General features: G+C 37.9%; 1 protein-coding gene across 2 annotated transcripts in view; it reads left to right on the forward strand.

The window, feature by feature from the left end:
* The first annotated feature begins 2,518 nt into the window (after positions 1-2,518).
* The window catches only part of LOC121517941, a 41,476-nt gene continuing 19,550 nt past the window's right edge, over positions 2,519-24,444 (forward strand). For both annotated transcript variants that reach the window (XM_041800060.1, XM_041800061.1), the window contains exons 1-4: positions 2,519-2,730; positions 15,514-15,711; positions 15,935-18,179; positions 18,304-18,507. In XM_041800060.1, coding sequence (XP_041655994.1) covers positions 2,728-2,730; positions 15,514-15,711; positions 15,935-18,179; positions 18,304-18,507 — 2,650 coding nt within the window. In that variant the 5' untranslated portion in view covers positions 2,519-2,727. The remainder of the gene's footprint in view (positions 2,731-15,513; positions 15,712-15,934; positions 18,180-18,303; positions 18,508-24,444) is intronic.

Below are 24,444 nucleotides of genomic sequence, written 5' to 3' on the forward strand. Positions count from 1 at the left end.
TCCTGGAGCTTTTGCTAATGCTGCAAGCCTCTCCACCAACCAACCATTACAACGTGCTGACTGTGTTAACCTGTGATAGCCCATTGACTCGCGATAAATTCTGTGCTTGGTTATGTTTGATTAATGAAAATGTATAAACATTCAATCTGAGTTTGGAAAGCGTAAAAAGGCTACAGGAAAATCAAATATATCACTTGTTGTCTATTTAGATAATGACAGCACATGATACACTATCTGACTCGTCAACACGAGTTTCACCGCAATAATGTTGTTTGCAAATGTTTCCTTCTTTTTTCTACTCTTGAATGAGTGATGTGTGCAGATGTTTAATACTAACAATTTTGTTTCATATCAGATCGAGTCCCTACTTCATGTATTCATACCACACTGTGTGGACAGTGTATCCACACACATACAAATCAATGCATGCAATGATTAATATCACATTTTTGTGGTTAAGAGGGAACTTGTCGATCTCTGTATTAGTCATAGGGTCCCATTATATGTCAACGTAAAACGACACACAACCAACCCAGACAGAAGTGTATTCAGGTGGGTTTGTTTGTGTTGACGATACTAAATATTAAATCGCAGGTGCCTATTTTAGGGGGAAAAAAACATGTTCATGTCACCTCCCAGGCTCCGTAAATGTGCGCAGTAAAAACAACAATAAAGTGCATCTTAAAAGCAATGGCAATTTACTGATCAAAACGTTAAATTAATTTTGCTTTATAAAACACATTTCTTCTTATTTTTTTGATTATTTTTATATTTCTACTTTTATTAGCCTTTTTTTAATTCATTTTTGATTAATATTGCTTTATATAGCCACATTTTTTAATTTCATTTATAAGCACATTTCTTCTTTTTTTTAATTTTATTTATTTGTCTGTATATTTCTACTTTTATTAGCTTTTTCTTTTATGGATTTATTTTTTGATTGATATTGCTTTATATAGCAACATTATTTTTTATCTTATTTATTTGTCTTTATATTTCCACTTTTATTTGCTTATTCTTTTATAGATTTATTTTTGTAATTTGGCACTCTCAATGATGTAGCAGCTGTAGTTGCAATTCAGAAATTGCACTGAAATAACAAGAGTGCATCGTATTTGATATTTGGGTTTTATTGCACTCTTGATGTTTTGGTTCATGTCTCTGATTGAGCTACATTTTTATAAGGGACTGTTGTTTTGAATTTTTTGACAGATAATTAAAGTGAAACAGCTATTACACCATTCTGAGCAGAAATGTGATTTTATGTTTTTTACAACAATATTGGCTGTACTGAGTTAAATGGAACAAGTCTGAGATATCTAGTAGTAACAATTGAAACTCTAGTTAATTATGAGCATCGGTCGGGACTCGGTATTGGCAGATATTCAATATGAAACATCGGATCGGAATCAGAGGCATAAAAATGCTATAAAATGCTAATACAGAGACAAGATATTCTTGTTACTGAGAGATTATACGGCTTTCAGTATAATGTTTCACTCAGCAGCACTGTCTTTTTAACTTTGGTCCTTATTTCTGACATGCTTGATCTTTTATTGCACTATTTACATTATGCTGTATCTGTGGGTGTGAAGCTCATATATTTTTGTGGAAAATGTGGTAATTTTCTGGAATTTGCATTATTGTATATAATTTTTTATTTTATTTTAACAGTAATACCTTCTCTCCTCTCATTTGGTTTGCAGCAATTGGCAAATAACTGTTCTTTTTAGGCTCTCAGGTCTTGTGATAGGAAAAATGAAGGAGTTGTGGTTGGTAGTTTTTCTGCTACATTGACAGCATTGAGCATATCAAATAGTAAATGACTGCACAGTAGCTTTTGAGTGATGGGTGGACTAATGTCAACTCTGTATCTGTGACTGAACAGTTTCAACTGGTAAAGAAAAATTAGCACAGGAAGCATTATTACAGTCAGCATGGTATTTCAATATTAGAATACAGGATTTAATATAAATTTCACCTTGCATCCATACATGTAATTATGTTATAAAAAGTGATTAAAAAATAGTTTCACTGAGGATTTACCTAAGTCTTAACCAAGGATCACATGCCTAACAGGAACTGTTGTCATACGAGTGAATTGTATACCTAATGGGGACCAATGACAGTCTTGATAAGCACACATAATATGGTGGTTAGACCAGATTTGTATTCCAACATGGCGTTAGTACAAGGACATGTGTAATCTGTATGTGTATAATTTTGTGTTGGCTGGCAAGGGCTTGTTGATACCAAGGATTATGCCATTGTTGGGATTAGAATGTCATTATATCCATTTTATTGATCATCACTCTATCTCTTACTATGAGTGAGTGTGTGTAGAAAAAATGCCACTGAGACATGCCCAAGAATTTTTACTAGCATGTTTTTGGATGTACTGCCATGCTTCTTCTCTTGTTCTCTCTTTTTCCCCCTCCTCTCTCGCTCCTCCCCTCATGTTTAGTCATGCTGCTGCTTTCAGTCAAACATAGTGCAAGGCACTTCAGTCACTGGGAAAGGCAGAGCAAACACAGGGAAGCAGAGAAATAGAACATAGAGGGCTGGCCTCACTTGATAAGCTGTAAACAGAGGCTTTGGCAGTATGGATTTTATTTTGGTTAAACATCCACGGAGCAGCTTCTCCACTGATTATTATGACTCCGCTGGGATTATTTCAGAGACTGTTGCTGTTGTGAAGAAAAGAGATGACACCTTGCAGAAAGGAAGATGGTAATACGAAAATCTATTTTTCCCTGTGAGATGCTTTTACTTCTGTTTGTTTGTCTTTGGTGAGAAACAACATAGACCATTGGTCTATGGTCTAACGTTGGTCCGTGTGCAATGATGGTAATATTTAAATTTTATTGAAAAGATTTAACCAGACTTCGAGGCCACAGTAATTCTAAAACGTTTTTTTGTGGAGTAACTTTGCCGACTTCCTAGTAGAACCTTCAGTGACATATTTCTTGTGGTTGAGAAGCTGCCTCTGACTCATCACTTTCTATTGAATTATTTTGATAATGATTGGCAGGGCTTGATCGTATTATCAACCCACATGATGTTTCATTTGAAGTTTAAGTTTTCTGGTCTTAAGTCAGTTCTTTATTGCCCCTGGCATATTACATATCTTGATGAGATGTGTAATGGTTGGTTGGTGGTTTTAGGTGGAGAGGCTAGCAGCATTAGCAGAAGCTCCAGGATAGCAGGTTAGCTCAGACAAGCAAGAGGACAGTATGGGGATTTCCACACGGTGCTTTATTCTACGACTGAAAACAGACCATACAATGCCAGGTCTCCATGGCGCTATATTCTCTAATCATACATGAGCAGTAAAATATAGACATAACCTTAACCAACTCATCACGTAGTTTTGGAAGTCCTCTTCACTGTTGTGCATACATGCAAGAATGTCAGAGAGAGAGTCACACACTGGCTACTTTCTGGTTAATAGAACATAAACATAGCGAGGGCTCCACCTTGTGGCGTAGTTAACTACTACAATGGAATTCTGACTGTTATAGATGACAGCCAGCAGTGACATGCTGTTTGTTTCTCCTCTGTAAGATGGTGATGACATCATCCTGTGTAATATCTTTACTGATTTATCTTTCAGTACTTTTGATCTATTGGTTCTTGTTTGATGGTTATCAAGCAGAAATACTGAAAGTTAACTGAGTTTAAGTTCAATGCAATGAATATCTTTGGGTTGATGTCCCAATTTACTCTGACAAACTTTAAGGGCATTTTCCCTGTTTTCTGCTTATGATCCCTAGTTAAATTAATTTTGAAAATTGTTAATTACAATCCTAATCATGTTTGAAAATATTTTTACCATAAATGTTTTGATGTCAAAATACCCAGTAATACCTGTGCTCTTTTTAATAGTACCAGAAGCTTTATTTATAACACCTTTACAAGCATGTTTATACTCTTCACTGTGTACTGTATGCAGCATAGCTCCCATAGCTTGAACTAGCTGCTGCTCTCTGCTGGAGTATTTTGACTCAAGGTAAAAGTCAGGTTACAGAGCATTTAGTCATATTTCACAAATCAGCCACTGTATCTGCTTCTTTCCTCAATCTCTGTTTTCTGGCATGTGAGTCTTTTTGGAGCTAAAGCATATCCATTTGGTTGAAAACATCTAAAGGATCAGCGAGTCAGTGTTAGGAATTAGTATCTTCTGATGTATTGACACAAATTTTAAAGTTTTACACTTTATTAATAATATAACGTGGGGTCTGCATATCCTGTTAACATTTATACACTGTACCTCTTATACATTATGGTTGTGCCTAGTTTGATGTCATGTACATTTTGTGTGGCAGTAAGACCTGGGACTGCATTATAACTGAATTTTTAAAAGCCCGCTCTATCCATTTAATTTGGCTGGCCAGCATGTGTGCATGGGTGTTGCTGTGATTTTCCTGCCATGTGTCCTGCATTTGCTATTTTGTTGAAGCTGAATACCATTAGCCTGACTATTCCTGTTTTAGGAGTGACCTCAATGTTTGAATATTTGTTCCTGTGTTGACCACGTTACACAGAGCATCCTTTAACTCTCAGCAGCAGAAGGTCTTGTTCTATTCTGGTGATTCAATGGAAATACGCAACAGTCAGATCAACATTTCTGTTTGCAAAACTATACATCATCACCTCATGTTTACCTTGAGTCCATTCCTTAATGCTGCTTGGGTTGTATTCTGAGTTGCATCTGCATTCAGAGTAATTAATAAAATGTTTGATTCAAAATGTTTCCATAACTTTTAGCTAATGTGTCCACTGGGTTGTTGTCTCCTTGATTTGTTGAAGTGTTGGACTGTAATTGGCCAGGGCAACTGATCATTGAAGTTATTAAGAAAAAACATGCAGATTTTTTCTCTAGAGAGTTTCAAGGTTTGATGCCTTAAAGGTTTTCATAGTTTTGGACAGAGATAGATGACTAGACCATGTTGAATCTAATAGGTGTGATTATATATGAATTAGCTTGTTTCTGTGCCTTTTTAAGGATTCATAGTGATGTATTTAAAAGATTTGGTGAAACACAAGCTTTTTCTGGGTTTTTCTAAGTGTAGTTCATCTGTGTGGGCAACTATGCCAAAGACTGCATTCACACTGCAGGCTAATTGAGCATAATAACACCTTAGTCTTGATCACACCTTCATCAATGTGACCAGGACAAGTCACACTGAAATCTGATCTTTTCACATTTTGGTTTTGACTAACCTTGCAAAGCAGATGGAGACGCCCGTTTCCTTGTTTTTCACTGGCAAATCCATCTTGCAAAGCTCCCATCTGAACCGTTTGGGCCTGGTAAGAAAGTGACAGAACCAATCAGCGACGAGGGGCAGTACTTTCAGAGTCGTGACATGAACAGGCAGCAGCAAGAGCTGGTGCAGTTGTGGAGGAAGAGATTAGTGTGGATGCTGCTAAAGTGCCAGTTTTATCAGAACTTGACAACATTTCTTTGTTAGAAGAAAAACAAAGAACAGCAGTGAGTTTTTTTCTTTTCAAAAACGACAAAAGTCGAGTACTTTCATGTCTATAGTCGCCATGTTTTGCGTTATTCCTCAGTAACTGCACAGGCACAGCTCAATAGCGGCTACGTCACATGTTTGTTGCTCTGATTGGCCCGCAGAGATGTGACAGAACGTTCATCCAATCACCCTCCGAGTTTTTTTCAAAGCCTCTGCCTTTTCTCAAATGTTTCCTATTGAAGCTTTCCCAGATGGATGTGGAAAACACATCCATCTAGGGTGTCAGGTTAGGTTTCGACCACTTTTGTATGTAAATCTATTGAAGTGAATGGGGTCTGAAACCAAATTAGAATTGAGCATTAGATTGCTATGGGAATCAAGCCTAGTGATTTTTGTGTTTGTTGTTTGTTAAACCTGCCAGCGTGAGTAACATTAAGCACAGCTGTGGGCTCATAACAGATGAGAGTGTCAGTGAAAGCTAAGCCCCAGTTTGATATAATAACACACTTCATACAACACAGAACAGACATCTCAACTCACTCATGATAAGTTTAAAGATGCACCTTAAGTCCTACCTCATTCATAAACCCCTGACGTTTTTTTAACGACTTAAACACAGATCTTGCTGCCTCCTAACTGCTAATTTACAGCTACCTATAAACCATCCTGCTGACCAAGGACGTCATGATAAGTGTTTGCCTTCCACAAGCTCAGATTTGCTGATCCATGTGAAGCTACTAAATATACCGTCTGGCCGTCACAGTGCCACAGCAGTCTTGATCAGTGGCTTTTCTCAGCCTGTGCTAATGTCCAACCTCAGTGTTTATTGGTATGTCCTTGTGCTCTGGTGTTACTGAGTGTGTGAAAGCTTCAGTTAAAGATGTGAGAACAATGTCGAGGAAATAAACTCTGCCAGCCTTTGCAGCTTTAGTAACGAAGTGATACTAAGGTTTTTTGATGAGGTGTATACATCCATTACAAAAATATGATTGTAATCTTTCTTCGTTTTTTCCCTTCTGTGCATTGCTTTAAATATTATATAATAATGACCTCAATAGGCTGCTTTAAAGACATCAGACACAGAAATGTCCACACTCCCTGACCTCTCAAGTCTGTTACACCCAACATGAACTGCAACTCAAGCATGTCATGCAGATATCACTTAAAATAGGTAGCCTTTTTAGATAAAATAAATGTTGGCATTTAGAAGTGCACAGAAGAGGTTCATAATCGAAGTATAGTATAGTTTGAAGCAGTTTGGAACCTGTGTGTTTGAGAATTTGTGCATGTCCTGTCTAATGGCAAGACATCAAAATGTGACAAACTGCCACAGCCACACCCTTTGAGTTCTGTTCAAGAGCTATGGAAATCTTTAGAGAATCTTTAGAAATCTTTTAGCAAGGTATTTTCCAGCTCTTCATATTTGAAGTGGGTTAGGTTCACTAAGTAGGAGGAATTAATCTAAGAAAGAGGCATGAAAATACCTCATTTTACCTAAATTTGTTAAACAAAAATTCTAAATGTCTACTTCCTGTTGGTTTTATGAAATGGGTCCAGTTGACTGTTCCTAGCATGATGCATATGCCTGCCAAATCTAATAATTGTAGGTGCAAGGTTGTGGTGGGCCGTAAACCGGTATCATTACCATTATTGGTATAATTTCTACCACAAAATGGATTTTACCATCACTGTTATCCCCAATTTAAACCCATGCATTGTGTTTAAGTGCACACACAAGGCATTACCAAAGCTGTCAGTACTAATAGCTCACACTGCACACAGCCGGGTTACTAACCTAATAATGTGTGCTTTCCTCTCTTAGTCTGATGTGTGTATTAACAGCAATATGAACCCAAGAGTTCTAACTGTGGAGCCTCTTTGTCAGCCTGGCTGCCACAGAATGACTAAGTTTGACTTTAGTCCAGTGCTGCAGCAATCCTTATAATAACAGCTTAAACAACTGTTTAAAGGTGTGTTTGAACTCATCACTTGCAAGTTTTAAATCCATGATGATTCAAAGTAGCAGACTGTGGTGTTAAACCATAGACTGTCAAAAGAATTGGACTGTGTGACATCAGCCATTTGATTACAATAGGCGGACTTTTGATCAGTGTCGGCTTCCATATTGAAATTGCCGTCTCAACTGTACTTTGGATCAACCAATGGCAGACAAGAGCCTGCCCACTGAGCTCGACTTCCTGTCAGCTAAGCTCTCACTAAAGCTAGCCTTCTGGTTGACAGACAGGTAGCTTCTGCCGGTCGAGCTATCTGTAAATCAAATGAGACATGCCAAACAGTGCACAGTGAGGTTTTTCCTAAATATAATCGAAACGATTGTGGTACAAAAAAATTAAGTCTCCATACAGTGTGTTTATGAAGACATTAGCTAATGAGACATGTTTCCTTCTTTGAACCAGACTGTAAACCATTTTTTTCTAGTGTAAAAATGTCTTTTAACATATGTTGTGTATGTGACTTCCTGTGTTCCTGCAGCCTGCCTCAAGTGGACACTCACGGTATTGCAGTTTTTTTGCACATCTGCATTGGCTTCATTTCAAGACTGAAGGTTGCCAATTGTGTAAAACACACTCACTGGTGCTTCTGCCATCTAAACTAGAGCTAAGCTAAATCAATGATGAACACGGTATTTCCAGAGGTGTCAAGTAACTAAGTACAAACACTTCGTTACCTTACTTAGGTAGAAATTTGGGGTATCTATACTTTACTGGAGTAATTATTTTTCAGCCGACTTTTTGCTTCTACTCCTTACATTTTCACACAATTATTTGTACTTTCTACTCCTTACATTTTAAAAATAGCCTCATCACTCCTATTTCATTTCAGCTTGTTTTCATTCCGGCTTGGCATCGTTCAAAAAAACCCAAATAAAAAACACAAAAAACTTTCCAGATAAATCACGCCATCTGGATAGAGTGAATTTGATTGTGGCTGGATGAGAAGTATAAACATAATAGAATCATGAGCAGAAAAATAAAAACAAAATCAAAAACAAATACAGAGATATGGATTTTAGGCTATATTTTCCAGCGCATTTTCTAGTGCAAGATGTTGCAGGGGCTAAATATAAAAATTTATGTAGGGGGCGCCACTAAGCCATTAGCTCCTCCCACTTTAATAACCCAAGAGATCCTTCTGATTTTGTGAGTGGGCCTATTTTTACCAATGTTAATGCATTACAAGTGTTTCAAGGCCTTTATTTAAAACTACTGGAATATAATCTATCTCATGGTGGCAGGTTTCGGGGCAGATCTGTGAGCTTTGCATGATAAAATGAGGGTGATATAAGTATGTTAGAAATCAATTTTTAGGGAGAAAGGAAAGAGTGATTTGTCCCTAATTTTTTTTTCGAAAGATCCACCTTCTTTGTCATGGTGAGACATCAAACATGAGGGAGCTGTCATGGCCATGTCCTTTGAGTTTTGTACACAAGTCAAAACATTTTTTTTTAACTTGATTGTCTCCTCCAGCAGCAAACCACATTTCAAGAACATCTGAAGAACCCCTGCAGATGAGTTAATCCTGGAAGGATCCCTAGAAATGGATGTATTGGATATTTAAAAAAATTCAAGAAGGTGGACTTCCTGTTGATTTTCTTCATGTTTGTCCTGGTACACTAAATATGTGAAAGGAATTATAGAATCCTAGATAGATTATGCTGTGGGAACTGAATTATTCTAAGGGGTGCAAATGAGCAACTAAGCCATATCCACAAAAAAATGTAGATCAATCAAATATGCTAGCAAGTGGGACTTTTTCTACCAAGTTTCATAGCTGTATAACTCGTTTTACCCCCTGATAAAACTACTTCCTATCTCGAGTTGAACAAAAAATAGCCACTGCTGTGATGTTGGACGAGAAATGCTTTCATAGTGGTGTGGTAAGCGGGATTCCATCAATGGCATAGAAATTACAGGCAACAACATAGACAGAGTTACTTTCTGTTGCCAGTTGGTGCCTCTGTGACTGATTCAGAAATCTGAACCATCATTTCAGTTCCCTAATAATTTACATAAAAGTGTTTGAAGGGAACGCTACGGTTGTGTCAAAAGTCACTTATTCCCCACTCCCTGCTCTGAGCTGCCTAAAAGGGACAATAGTGACTCAACGAAATGAAAATGATGAATATTAAGTTTTGTTTGCAAAATAATATTTACTTTCTGTACATCTTTCATTTGTGCATACAGATAATGTTCTCATTTTTGTAATCATAATACAAAAAATTTATCCTCATTGTAAATCTTTTGTACTTTGTGATACAGATATTGATAGAAATGCCTCAAAATATAAATTTTTGTATTCTTGTGTTTTGTATAAAAAAGAGAAAAAAATCCTTAAGTTTCAAAACAATTTTCAAGCGCTATTAACGATTAAAATTCTGTTTAATCAGTATCACAACAATTGGTTTGTATGGCAGCCCTATTTTTAACATTGACATAATGAGGTAAGGTTATTCTTAACGATTATAGACGTTTTTATTTATAGTCAACTGTAAAGACTGACATATTCCAGAGTATTGCTTGTTAATTTATTTAAACTTGATTAAAAAAATAATGTTGAAAGTTTGAGCAAAAGATTTCTAGATCCAACTTTTCCTAGCATCTATGTGTTTTCATAAACAGATTCTACATCACACCCGGTCAGAGGCACATCTATCTATTGTCTAGTAGTTTGTCACCGCACAGCAGTGTCATCCGTTTACAGCATAATTGGATTGTTCTCTGCATAACAAAACACTTAAGGCTGGCAGTTTTTCCTGGTCAGGGCTGGATTTCATTTTGAAAGCTGTTATTATTAGCGAATTGTTTGTGGGAAAATCTGAGGTTGTTACCCAAATATCCAGGTGGGATTTTAACCATGTGTTAAGTACTACAGAATGAGAAATACAAGTAAGTGCTCTGACTCTGTATAGTTATTATGTCCTTAAGACATGTTTGGTTTAACTGTAGGACATAAGATCTTCAAAGAGAAAAAGGAAGTTATTTGAAACACTAAAGTAACTAACACTAATAGTTACTGACCTCCATGTGTAGCTTCATCATTAAAATAATGTAGAAAGCAAAACAAACAATATCTTTGTTTGGGTTCTTTGCATGAAAAGTCAGTGGATTATTGCAGAATTTCTTTTCAAAAAAATGTAGTTGTGGTAAAAAATGTGGTAAAAAAAATGTGGTTGAAAAAAAAAGATACTGTTCATTACCTTCCATCAGTGTTGTTAGGATTATAAAATTCTGTAACACTAAGAAGCCCAAATAATCTTTGTCCCTCAGTCCTCTGAGTAAAGGAAAATTATTTTAATTGAGTTATTTGTATGGGAATAAGTAGTGGTCTTTTGTAAGATGAAAAATCACAGAAATATATACAGGAAATGGATTCGTATTATGCTTATTACAGGCTGTATCAGTGTCTGAGGCTTTGACCAGACTAACCAGTTTTGCTCAGGCTGCTTGTGTACATGAACTGCAACCTTGTAAGGATACTTCACTGGACTCATAAACTGAGGTGATATGATGTAACAGCAAATAACAATCTTAGTAATAAAATAATTATACCAGTGGTGAAAGTAAATGAGCAATCAAGAAATCCCCCTTTTTGAATAAATACTTTCAGTAATTTGTTTTTTAATTTGCAAAACTTTGAAGGTCAAGTGGCAAGTGGGATGCTGGAAGATGCAGGAAGAATGAGATGAATAGAAAAAAGCAAACAAAGCAACAACAGTAGCAGTTAATGAAGAATTATGGATGATGATGGTGACAAATTCTTCTGTGCTATTAGCAGGACCAGCTAAGTAATGATAATAATCTGATAATATTAAACACAGTGTAAGTCAGCTGGTCTTTTCAAGCACTATGATGATTATGACTTCACTGATGATGATGAGGAGGAGAAATAAAATCAAGCATAGCAGTTTAAGTCAAGCAGCTCTGAGATCAACATTAATCCTATTATTGATAATCAAGGTTAGACTAATATTGATAGTTGCTCCATTTAGAGACAGATGAACGCACAGTAGAAGGCTGTCTGCAGCAACAATACAAAGGGATCTGTAAAACAAGAGAGTGCAAGAATAACCAAGAAAATACTTGGCTAGTAAGACTCATGGACATAAAGATTCAAGGTTGGTGACATGCAGTAGTATGATATAACGGCATAGAGATACACAGAGAGATGGAGAAACAGGAACAAGGGGCTGGTCCAAACCTGAGCTGGCCTTAACTATAAGCTTTAACAAAAAGGAAGAACAAAAGCCTACTATTAAAAGTACAGAGGTTGTCTGCCTCCCAGACCCTGATTATATACTGAACTCTGAACTGCTTCTTCTGCATGTGTGTGGGAATGGATGTGTGAGTGTGTGTAGTGGATGGTTCGGCTTTTAATAAAGCATCCTCTGCCATTAGTGTGAATGGGTTGATATGATATGCATTGGAGAAGTGTGTTAGTCATCAGAAGATGGCAAAAGCTCCATCCATTATTAAAAAATTGCATGCTCTTGTAAAATATTGCTAAGGCTCATACACAAATGCACGGTAAGAGATAGAGTTATGCCTAAGATGTGAAAGTTTAGGTCAGCTTGGTGAACTGATTGTACAGTTGAGAGATAAGTCATTTAACACAGAGGGGTTGCATGCTTACAAGACAACACATTGTGATTTCCATATATAGTCGACAATATTTTCCTCTGCTAAGTTAGTGGCTCTTTTTTGTGTATATTGAGGAGAGCAGTTAAGGTTAACATTAGTGAGACCACTCTTTGGTGATATTTGTGATATTTGTAACTTTAACTATATGTAATCTTTATGTAGGGATAAAGTCTAAATTCGGGACTTTCATCTTAAAATGGGGTGCTTTTTAGACGTTGTAAGAGGACTTAATCATGTCTTTATTCTTCAGATCATAGAAAAGCTATGGATTTAATCTTAAAAAAATTTTTTCTTCAAAAATAAAGGGGACCCACAGTCTTATTATGCTTGTTAGCCTTATGATACTGTCTCCCATAGGAACTGGAGTCTTTACAACTTTTGCAGCATCTTGATTGACGGTTTAAAAAATTTTGCATTTATTTACAGATCCAGGTGATCGCTTTCGCACATAATTTTTGTTTTTGTCCGAACACTTTCAGTTTCAAGCTGGAGCAGAGTGGGGATGGGAGAGGGGTAAACGGACCTTCAGGAGACGTGATCGGACCAGTCAACTGTCATTTTAAAGGGGTAGCGCCAATATGGAGCCAGTGCATAGCGGAAATAAATAAACGCCCCAAAGTGCGTCCTCCCACCGGGAACGTCTCCGTTGTAAACGATCCTCAATTGCTAGGGGGGTGGCTGGTACATGACTCTACGAACTCCAGGTGTCTTAGTTCATGCTGACAGTAAGAGCAAATATCTTCAGTCTTATCTGGCATGATCTGAAAGCTGAACCTGCCATTCATTAGTCTCTGCCCTGTATCCAGTTCTGCTCGCTTGCACTGCATCATGACGGCCCCACTTCCTGATCTCCCAAACTATGGGATGGGTTGAGGGTCACACAGAACATGCGTGCTTTAATTGTTCAACAAAAAAATAGTGGTATTAAAAGTAATTTGAGTTAACGTGCTATTAACTTTGACAGCCTAGGATTTGTTAACAAATGCAAGCAATAGATCATTCTGTGTTATATCTTACATTCAGTCAGGGACACTCTCATCATACATTTAACCATTTTATTGAAAAATTTATCTACTACAGTTTTACTTGGCAGAGAAGGCTCTGCTCTAGAGATGTACCCTGGGCTAGTCAAGCGGCATGCTTTAACTTTCCAGGGAATGCGTAGCTAACCCCCATATGAATAGATGCATTTATGAAAATGTGCACTAAAAACAATGAAATTATTCAGGAGAAATTAATCCATAATAGCATGAATCTGAATAGGAGGGAGCAACAAGCTTTAAGCTGTAAAGGAGGAGGCTGGGGTGGAGGAGGTGAAGCTTTGCTAGCAGCGGCGTAATGCATCAGCATTAATCCAAGCAGGGATTTGTGAGCAGTATGTCATCTTTAAATGGACTGCTGTGTTGTGAGAAAGAGCTGTGATTTGCTGTGGGACTTGGGAGGCAATAATTGGTGTATCAGCCAATCAAAGTTAGGTGTATGACTTCCGTGAGCTAACGCCAAGCTTCATCAATATTAGAATGAACTAAGGCAGAATGATTAAATATATATATATGAATATAATTGCAATTGCTTTATTGAGTTTGATTTATTGTTTTTTATGTCACTTCTTGTAATTGAGAAACACGTGAATGTTTGCCAAATGTGCATAAAATTTCTTCTGCTGCAAAAAATGCATGTATTAAACTGGCATTTTGACATATTTCAAGTTTAAGCAATATTTCAACATCTGCGATTTGTAAATTGCAGCATGCCATATTGCGATTGAATCTCATTTACTATTAATTGCCCAGCCCTAATGTACAGTGCTGCTTGCAACATTGGTCATCCACCTTATCTCACAAGATGTACAACATAAAGCAGAGCTTGATGCACAGAGAGTCAGTGTTAATCTGAGGGGATATAATTCATCACACCCTAATACACCCTTCCTTGTTATTTTCCACTTCATGTCTGTCTTTCTTCATTTGCACAGCAGGGACCTTTGGTTTCAGTTAAATAATCCTGAAAAATAGAAATAGGCTGAGAGTGTTGCCACAAGACAGATGAGTTTTCAATGTAAAGGTGCTTTTTAAGTTAATATTTTAACTTACTCTGACCTAAATGATTTATTTTAATCTAGATAGGAATGTTTTTAAGTAACAAGATCTTCTTTTCCTTCTTGTCTCTTAACTGAAACTACATGCCTCGGGAAAAGGGCAGCAACATGCATGCTATGTGTCCACTTTCACACATCAGCCTCACCTCCCCACAGAGCCCCAGCAATGCATGTATATGCATTAACCCTGCTGCCATGGCCTTTGCAGCGCTATATAAAGAAAGGCCTAAAAGTGGGTAGCAGGCACTGGGTTCAGGTCAAAGGGAATGTGAAACCATAAACCACTAGGCTAGCTAGCCTTGAGACAAGTAATTACTGACTGTGTTTACTTGGATGTTTGCTGTCTGACTGTATGTTTAATGACGAGCACAGAATGTTTGAGTAGCTATTCTCTCAGGAGGTCATGAGGTCGAGGACAGGGCCTGTGTAATTTACTCTGTGCTGCCAGTGAGATGAAAGCTGACTGTCCTTTAGCTTCAGGTTGATTCATTTAAAATCATCAAAATAAATAGTTTCAGTGTACTTGTAGCTACAGATTATTGCCAAAAACAACCAACATTATTATTCCTTAAAGGGATTGTTTAGTCAGCATACAGTTGATAATAACACAGCCATAGACTAGAGAAGCTAACTAGAGATGTGCCTATAAGACTCAAGTTAATGGTTTGTAGCTAGCAATAAACATTATGATTTTCTTAAGGTAGCCTGTTACAGTTTGGGCATGCTTGTGTTTGGATCATATAAGTTATGTTGTTCACAGCTTCTCCGATTTGATTTTTTTGTTCTTTATCTTAGGATATTGAACAGCAAGCCAACATGACAAGCAATCTAAGAACTTTTTAGGCATCTTGTAATTGAGATAGACATTGGGTTTTTTTGTTTGTTTGTTTGTTTGTTTGTTTGTTTTCTTTCATGTTTTCTATTTTGTCAGTTAGTTTTAGTGTGGTTAGTTTTCTTAAGAAGAAATCTGGTAGTTATCATTTAGTATTTAGTTTCAGACCTTGTAAAGATTTTTATTCTCTTATTTTTTCTTACTTTAGCTATGTACTGCAACCCCCTTCTAAGCTGAATGGACAGCCCAGTTAGGTAACTTATATTTTAAACAGTTCAACATAGTATTCCTCTGGTTTACAGTTCTAATTTTAGATATTACTTACAACTTTGATTAGGACTGATCAGTTGTTCAGGTTTTGCATGCTTGTCTACATATCATGACCTACCTACTTTGTGGATGATATTGTGGATGCCTAATGAACTTCCAATTTTTCCCTTTTGTTTTCAGAGCCTTGATTCTTTGGAGGGTGCAATCCATAACCTGCTGTCAGTGTTGTATCCACCCTTTGAGGCCACTGCACCCACTCTTCTCAACCAGCTCTTCCTGATCATTGAAAGCCATTTTCAGGGGGATGCACTACAGTGCCTGCTGGACTTCTTAGTCCCAGCTAAGCGTATCTTAGAGACTGTGCAGCAGGCTGCATGTGTAAGTCACATTTTGATATCTGTACATGTATACTTGGGGCATATGTTCACTACATTTGTTTACAAGTAACAAGGTCTTACAAATAGACAAAATTGTTGATTCATTTGATGTGAACTGAAGACACTTTGACTCTTTCTGCCCAGTATGATTATAGTACAGAAACAGAAATATGACGCATTATAAAATCTCAATCTTCATACAGTCATTGTTGTGTGCTTTTCAGGCCCCGTACTTTGATGCTCTCTTCCTGTATGAGGGCTGGCCTCTGTGTTTGAATGACCAAGTTGTTGTCCAGCTTGCTCCCATCGACCCCCTGCAGCTTCAGCCTGGTGATTTCTACCTCCAAGTGGCACCATTTTGTGACCAGTCAGCTCGTATTGTGGTCTGCAGTCTCTTAGAAGAGGAGGGGCTTATTTCAGAGGTAGTTGAAGAGACCCCAATTCCTGGGACCTCTTATCCCTGCATATTCAGCCATGATTGGTTAGGGGAGCTCAACCAGGGTCGTCAAGGAACTCCTCTCAGCCAATGTCTGCTACCTTCTGGGAAAGGCGTGGTGAGGTTACCATGGGAACGGGTGGCCATGCCTGATTTTGTGAATGCGCCATTGTGTGGTGGGAATAGCATGGCCTCTGCTTCTCCTTCACATCCTCCTTTAGCTCATCCACCTTGTTTTGACAGTTCTATTTCAAATCTTTCTTTGCCTCATTCTCCCTTAAAGGATTCTGCACCCAAACATTATCCTACAACTATTAAACATCCTCTTTTACCCTCTTCTTCACATCCCTTCTCTGTTGAGACAAGAATATGTCCAGCAAAGCACGGCATTGCTGTGTCACTCTGCCTGGTGGACTCTAGTTGGACTGCATCATCTTCTAAGCTGGCTGTACAAGAGACTGAAACCAAGCCTAAGCCTATTGACTCGATGTCCCCTAATACATGGGGTAGATGCCTAACTGAAAGAGATCCAAATAAAGTTACAAAAGCAAGCAATGGTATATGCTCTCCTGCAAGTGCAGATATAAATAGCTGTAAAAGTGAAGGTATAGAGCAAGAGACAAATAAAGAGACAAACATTAAAGATATAGACAGGAGCGGACCAGTAGGACAAGTTGCTGCAGAAGGAGAGTATATTGATATTCTTCAGGCAACTATGCTTTTTAGTAATGCTCAGACAATGAAAGGAGAAAAACAGAAGTCAGAGATGCAAATGCAATCAAATGCACAAATTCAACCACTAACGCAAAGGTATCCATATGGATGCACACAAATACAACCTCAAATACAAACGCATTCAAATAGGCAGACAGGAAAACAGCCAAACACACAGATAACATCTCCAACACAGTCACAGGCACATATGACATTTCCAACAGAATCACAAGTACAAAGTCAGTGTAGATCAGAAACAGCTGAATCATTGAGTCCCAACATGTCCATTGAAGATAAATGTCCATCTGCTGTCCATAATTCTCAACTCGATCATCCTCGCCTGGATACTCTAGATTCTTCTCAATGTATGCGGGCTGTCCAATTCTTAGAGAAACCCTGTACCCCGTGCATGAGGAGAAGACAAGGTGGGAGAGTGTCCCGAGCTCAGGAGCTGAGGTGTCGGTACAGGGATTCCTACCAGGCTGCTATAGAAAACCCAGTTGCTTTTGGACAGGGCAAAGAGAGTCGGGATGACTCAGCTGTGACGGGGGAGGATGTTGAGCTCTGCCATAAAACACAGAGGCTACTAGAGACTGAAACAGGGAAGCCATGGTTCAATGTTCAAGGGATGTGGGATGGCCCTGAGATGAAACCATGGTTTGCTTCATCTGTCAGTGAAGTGATATGTAAGGAGTCAGGAGAAATAAATACTGTTCCATGCTGGACACCAGGATATTCAGACACTACCACTTGGACTGATTACAGAGATTCTAATGTTTTAAAAAATGGTGATATGCCGAAACAAATCCCTAAAAGGACTGCTCTGCCATCAAGGGAATCAAGGAACATACAGTCTTCAAAATCTTGTGGCAATTTTTCCAATGTGAACGGGACAAACTTGGCTGCAAGAGCTCTATCAAGCTCATATGATCAGCAGCGACATGTTATGTCTGACAAAATCCACATCCAGCCCACTTCTCCAGGTCAAATTTCAGGTAGTGACATTAATGGCAGACTTCATGAAAGGCTACAAAGCATAAACAATTCCAGGGCGGTAAGTGCAGGCTTTTTAAAAACCCGATCAGTTTCAGAGAACAGGAAATCCCTGTCAGACGGAAGATGTTCATCTCTGTCCACTGCTGTGGTAGACACCTCAGAGAAGTGTGAGCTGGTCATTGTTGAAGGTGAAAAAGTTCGGAGGAAAGAAATTACAGATTCTTTTGCAGATATTCCTCAGCTGCACGTGGTGAAATGCAAACACAGCACAGCCTTTCGACTTGTTTCCCCAAAGATCAACAGGAGGAACAAGGTCATTGCAGGTACATAGAATTGTTTTGTAATGAGAAGCTTACGCTGTATTATACAGTTTTTTAGGCTTAGATGTTCATGTTTTCTTCTGAATATCAGTTTGAATATCCCTAAAAATGTATCCTTTCTCTACAGATGATGCTCAGCAGGGCTGTATGACCATAACCAGTAGAAATAGCCATCAGACAGAAAAACTGTCACAGACAAACTCCTGTCTGACAACAGAGAAACCAAGGACCACCAAGCCAGCTTCTGCTACTCCCAGACCTGACAACCTTTTCCTGGGAATTCCAGACCCCAGTCCCCACCCCTTTTATTTAGGGGTAGCTTCTCTAACAGGTAAGTTATGATTGGGCACAATGAATAAGAGAATACACAATAGACAAAGTCATCAAAATGCAGTGTTTGTTAGTTTTTTAAAAGCGGATTTACAGAATTCTTTAGTGCTTCAAAAAAAGACATGAAAAGGTATTTAACGTTGAACAGTTATTGTATAATGCCTTAGATCAAATATGTTAGTTAGAATTTATTAAGATTTAGCATGAAGGTATCTCCTATGTATTCATTGGTATCATGACAGAGTTTGATTGATTATGATTATTATAATTATGATTACCTCCGCAAAGGAGGTTATGTGATCAGGAGGGTTTGTTAGTTAGTTTGTTTGTTTGTTTGCAACATAACTCAAAAACCTATGGATGGATTTTGATTAAATTTTCAGGAAATGTCAGAAATGGCATAAGGAAGAACTGATTAGATTTTGGGAATGATCCAGATCACCGTCTGGATCCAGGAATCGCCCCACGCCAAAACGCACAGCCAATGGCGGTGGAGGCTGCCTGGTGATGTCAGAATATGCAAATTAGATGACTGAATATACTCCCATCACAAAGTTTGGGTCACACGGAAGATTTTTTAAAGGATTCTTTACTTTTGGGAGATAGGGCTAATGGCGGAGGTCTGCACTCTCCAAGTGCTTTTCTATATGGGGGGAGATTTGTCTCAAAATTATGCACAAATATATATCCACGATTTACACACGTGTTTTTCAGATCCACAAATATATCCAAAAGATCCACAAATATATCCACAATTTACACACGTGTTTTTCAGATCCACAAATATATCCACAAGATCCACAAATATATCCACGATTTACACACGTGTTTTTTAACTTTGTGTGTGCATTTATCATTTGCAGATCTTCAATTCTGCTTGTGAATTGTCGAAAGTGCGTTTGTGGATCAACCGGCACGCGCATTTATTTTTGAGACAAACATCACGCAGTTTTGAAAAGATTCACACACACAAGTGGAGCATAGATATTCACGTGTGGTAAAGCGCCGCTGGACGGCGGTGTTGCTGTCTCCGTTGAGAGCATTGACGGATTTGGTGACCCGGAAGCGGTCCGCGTTGTGTTGGACGACTTCTGGCTAGCGAGCTAACGAACAATGTTCTTCACGGAGTACCTTCGTATGAAGCCGGAACTTCACAGAGGAAGACGACACCGCGGCTAGCATCGGTGGTGAGAGAAAGCGGCTGAAAATCGGAGCTGTGCCTTCTTGTTTTCAGTGGAATAACTGGGGAGAGTCGCAGCAGCGGCATGACATCCGTCCTGACCCGTCACAGACAGAGCAGGACTGAGGAGGAGCTCCTACCTGCGATAACTGTGTCAGCTGATCATGACTATACCTGTGCTTCTACTCCAGGTATGTTAATGCATAATAAAACAGTATGTCTTTCTTCTAATATTTTGGCTGTTATTTGCCGTCTATATACCGTGTGTACATCGTATATTAGGTTTTGAACCTTCATTAAGTCTCCAACTGACTTAAAACTAATCAGTAGGTGCGTTTCAAGTTATGCATTTCTGTAAAGTATGACATTTTGATTTGTGGGACGATTTGAGTGGAGGAGATCATTCAAAACATCAACACCACACTACTTTAAATGTATATGTATCGTAAGAGTATAAAGATATGTAGGTAACAATACAGACTTTTAATTTAAATATATTTTATGTGACTCCTGTTCATCAATGTAAAAAAAAAACATAGGTTAATGACAGATGGCACACAAAATTTGTCTGTGTCTGATGGTTTGTTTTTTTCTTTCTTTTGTCAACCCAAATCTCTAACAGGTGCACTGGATGCTTCCTCGGTCTGCATACAGATGCTGGAAGCTGAAGTTTACAGACTGGAAGCGGAGCTTAAACGACTGAGACTGGACCAGTTGCTTTTCCAACAGTTTTGAATCTCTGAAGAGGACATCCGCTTCTACACAACATTTCCTTCACAAGAGGTTTTTCAGGCATTCTCGGAAGCTATTCAACTATCAGCATCTTTTGTTTATTGGTCAAAAGCACAGAAAAAAGGCGGAATATCTTGTCTCACTTCCCCCAGCCCACAGTGCAGGTTACAGTTAATTGATGAATTTTTCCTGTACTGTTGTCGTGTTGCTGCAGGCCTGAAAGAGAAAATGTTACCTGAGATATTTCAAAGAGTATCACATCTGAGACACTACCATTCCTCTGACTCTGTCTGGAACAGTCAACCAGCTGTGGACCAACTGCTGCCTGATGACCAACTTTCAGGAACCACTTGATTTGAGAGGCTACATACCTGTGTCATAGAGCTCTGTAGCATACAGGACACTGATTATCTTTGAGTATAGGATAAAACAGGGCATTTCCTCAAATGCTAAACCATTAATATTTCCTAGACATAATTCGGTCACACTGACTAACTTGAAAAAAGAAAAAAACACGTTTGTGACTTTTCACTTATAGACTTTCATCAGTTTGCATCATACACATAAAGTAGCTACCGAACTTAATTAACATACAACAAACAGCTTCCTGTGAAAATAAATATGAAGAAAGACTAAAACAAGTAAAAACTCAGTTGTTCTATAATATAAAGTATAATAATTCAATAATATTGTTTCATGTCTATGAAATGTGCTAAATAAATTGTATGACTTAAACAACAGAACAATATCATTAGTGTTTAACACTTCATTTAAACATGTAAAACCTTTTTAAAAAGTTGAGATGGTGCATGGAGATTATTTTTCACTAATGATACTTACTGTACATATTTCTGATGTTTCTGTGCCTTTTTTTTATATTTTTAAGTTCTAGGGCACTTCTTGTATAACTTCCTTGAGATACACAAATGGTGTAAATATGAAGATTTAATTATATGTGCTAATTGATGTGAAAATATGATGGGTTGAGATAGTAAACTTAATGAACATTGTGTCATTCATTTGTTGCATTTTTCACATTTGTTGTAAATCGTATTTTTTTTTGTATTCTAAAACAGTACATAAACTTAACAGTTATAGTAAAAGAATTTGTGTGAATGTGTTTTTTATATGTATAGACCTTTCCAGCAAACTCTTAAGTTTATCTGTGTCAAAATCATGACACTCGAAAATCATCATTTACATATGCAGACAGAGGCTTAGACAAAGGTAAGTTTGGAAGATGCATGAGACAAAATTTTGTTTACAGTTACCATTACAGCTGAAAAATCAACGTTTTTATCCAAATAAAGCTCTACTATGTACAAGTAAAAAGCACAAAACACTGGAGCTGCAAATGCCTAAAAATGGTAGAAGCTAACACAAGTTAATCAATGTAGCCTGGCCTTTAAATCATAGTCTCAGGTGCAAGACTATGTTGGTTTTGTACAGAACCAAGAAAACAGCAGCATATGATTGTAGAAATATTTTTGTAGATATCTACAAAAAAAGCTGCTCTTTATAAATCCATTTTAGTTAATACTGATTTTGATAATGATATGTACAATGTTATTCAGACCTAAAACCTTAACCCTTAAAACACACCAACAGGTTGAAAAAAATTGAAGAACAGCCTAAAACTCCAGTAAATTAATTACACATACACCCAAAAAAAACGTATCATATCAAGAAAATTGTTTAAAAACAGTAGACACTGATATTCATAGCTGATATATTGGCTGAAAAATCAGAAATTTTTATATCTGCCAACACTGGACGACGACTTTTTTCAGCTAATATCTGCCAATAATGATGTCATGCAAATAGTATCATCTAGCCACCTGATCATGTCTGCATTCTGCCCATACCTAGTTACCATTTAGCTTTTTGGAGATACCCATGAAGGTGCCAAAACAGCGGAGGTCTAGCCTCTTTCATTTCTGATAAATTCATCATCCCTCCACACTATCTTAACTGTAATGTCCTCTTCAGCGTCAGCGATCGCACCAGCCCAGTCCAGTCACTGCTTGCTGACCTTGAACCTGCCAGTAGTATTTATGATTCATTTTGAGTTTTGGCAGACCATTTACACATTTTACATGTCCTGCTTCAGAGATGTTAAGGATGTCAGGGCATTTGATTTCAGCAAGCCCAAAAGCAGGACTTACATTTGGGTCAAACACCTTTGCATCTGGGCTAGCTCGAAGATGAGGAGCATCAGGATGAATTACAAAGCCATAGGGTGAGACATTTACATCGAACAGTTCTGAGTATTGTTCTAGCACTTGGGGTTCACGCTCAAGGCCGCTTTTCATTGCACCAGTCTGTCTACCTCCCTTCAGTATGCGTGCTGCCAGTGCCTGACCAGAGGACCCCCCCCCCCGAACGTGGCAAACCTCACAGAACCTGCTGGCTGTTACTCTAGGCTAGCACATTTCTCTCCATAACTGGCACTCAGACTGCTCTTGTGTCCCCTCCTCAATCATAGCTGAAGTCTCTGGAGGCTCTCCAAAAAGAAGAAATGGACAGCACTGGGGAGTTTGCTACCATCCATAGGAAGTGTGGGAAATACTGGGGCATCTGAGTGTTTGACATGACTTGTGGCTACAACAGGAGGACATTGATACTAAAGAGGTGAACCTCGTGGCACAAGTCCAAACCTGGATTCAACCAGTGTAAGCTCAGACAAGTCATGCAGCAATGAGGATATGAGTGGCTGGGATGTCAGGCTCTTAAGCTTTTCTCCAAGGGACAGCACAGAGGGATCAGGGAGGGGACCTGAAAAAAACAAGAAGCATAAATAAGCAACTATTTTAAATAGTGCTGTCAAAATGTTTGATTTTGATTGGAGTGAAAAATGTGATTAAAAAAAATGTAGGCCAATTAATCTGATGCCATCACACTACCACTTGTGATATGAGTAAAGCTACAAAGTTAGCTTTGAAAATCTTATTCAAACACATGTAAAAATTCTCTTTGCCCTTTATTTTTAGAATTTTATGGATTAAATCCATATTCTACAGATGAGCATCATCCTAGACAGACTAGAAAGTGGACAAATCTGTCCTTAGTCCCCACTTCTCTTTTTTTCAAAAGCTAGTAGAAAGTTCTGAAGCTATTCAAAAGCATGTCCTTTCTGATTGTTTTGTTACTCTTAATATTAATTACAAAGTCTATTAGCTTTTTTAATCAACTGAAATTACAATTTTAAAACAAAAGCATTATAATGACCATCACTTTATTTGAAACTTCAAACTGGTTACACAAAAAAAGTAGCAAATTGTGTGACATTGCAACAATAATGACCCTAACCAGTGTATGATTTGTAAAGTGTTGACTTACTCACACTCCTGGCAGATGGCTTAGGTTTCTTCAAAACCAAGTCCTGAACAGGCTCTGCAGAGATCCCCTGAATTTATAGGAAGAAGCCATGGCTTTAAGAAATTCTTTCTTTAATAGATTACCAGTTATTATAATAGAGTTTTGCACAATGTTGCACAGTTACCTGTGTCCGTGGTTGATTCCCTGTTTGTAGAGTGCTTGTACCGGCCATTGGTGGTGGTACAGCCTTGACCTCCATCATGCTGCAATGTGCACAAATACATCAAGACAGTATGTCTTGTATTAAAAAAAAGAACACATAAAAGAAGATTATTGAAATTAAAAAAACTTGCAGCTGTGATGGTTGATTAATTAGTTTGAGTAGTTTTTAGCTGGAGAAAGAAAAACTGATATATCAGTGTTTTAAATGCGAATTATAACTAAATAACATTTAGCTAGGAGTAAAATAAGAAATTTAATGATGTCCTCTAAGGCTTTTACATCCAGTGCTTAACATTTTCCATCATAATAAATATTTTAAAACAATTAACTATTAATAAATTAGTTGAGAAAGCAATAACTATTTAATCAACCATGGAAATGGCAGATAAATAGCCCTGAAATACTGGCTGCTTATCAAATATGGAGCAACATGGAACAGGCTTAAAAAAGACTCACGTTCTTTGTGACTCTCCCCAGTTATTTCAC

This window comes from Cheilinus undulatus, linkage group 11 (assembly GCF_018320785.1).
Source record: "Cheilinus undulatus linkage group 11, ASM1832078v1, whole genome shotgun sequence".
Taxonomy (NCBI): Eukaryota; Metazoa; Chordata; class Actinopteri; order Labriformes; family Labridae; genus Cheilinus; species Cheilinus undulatus.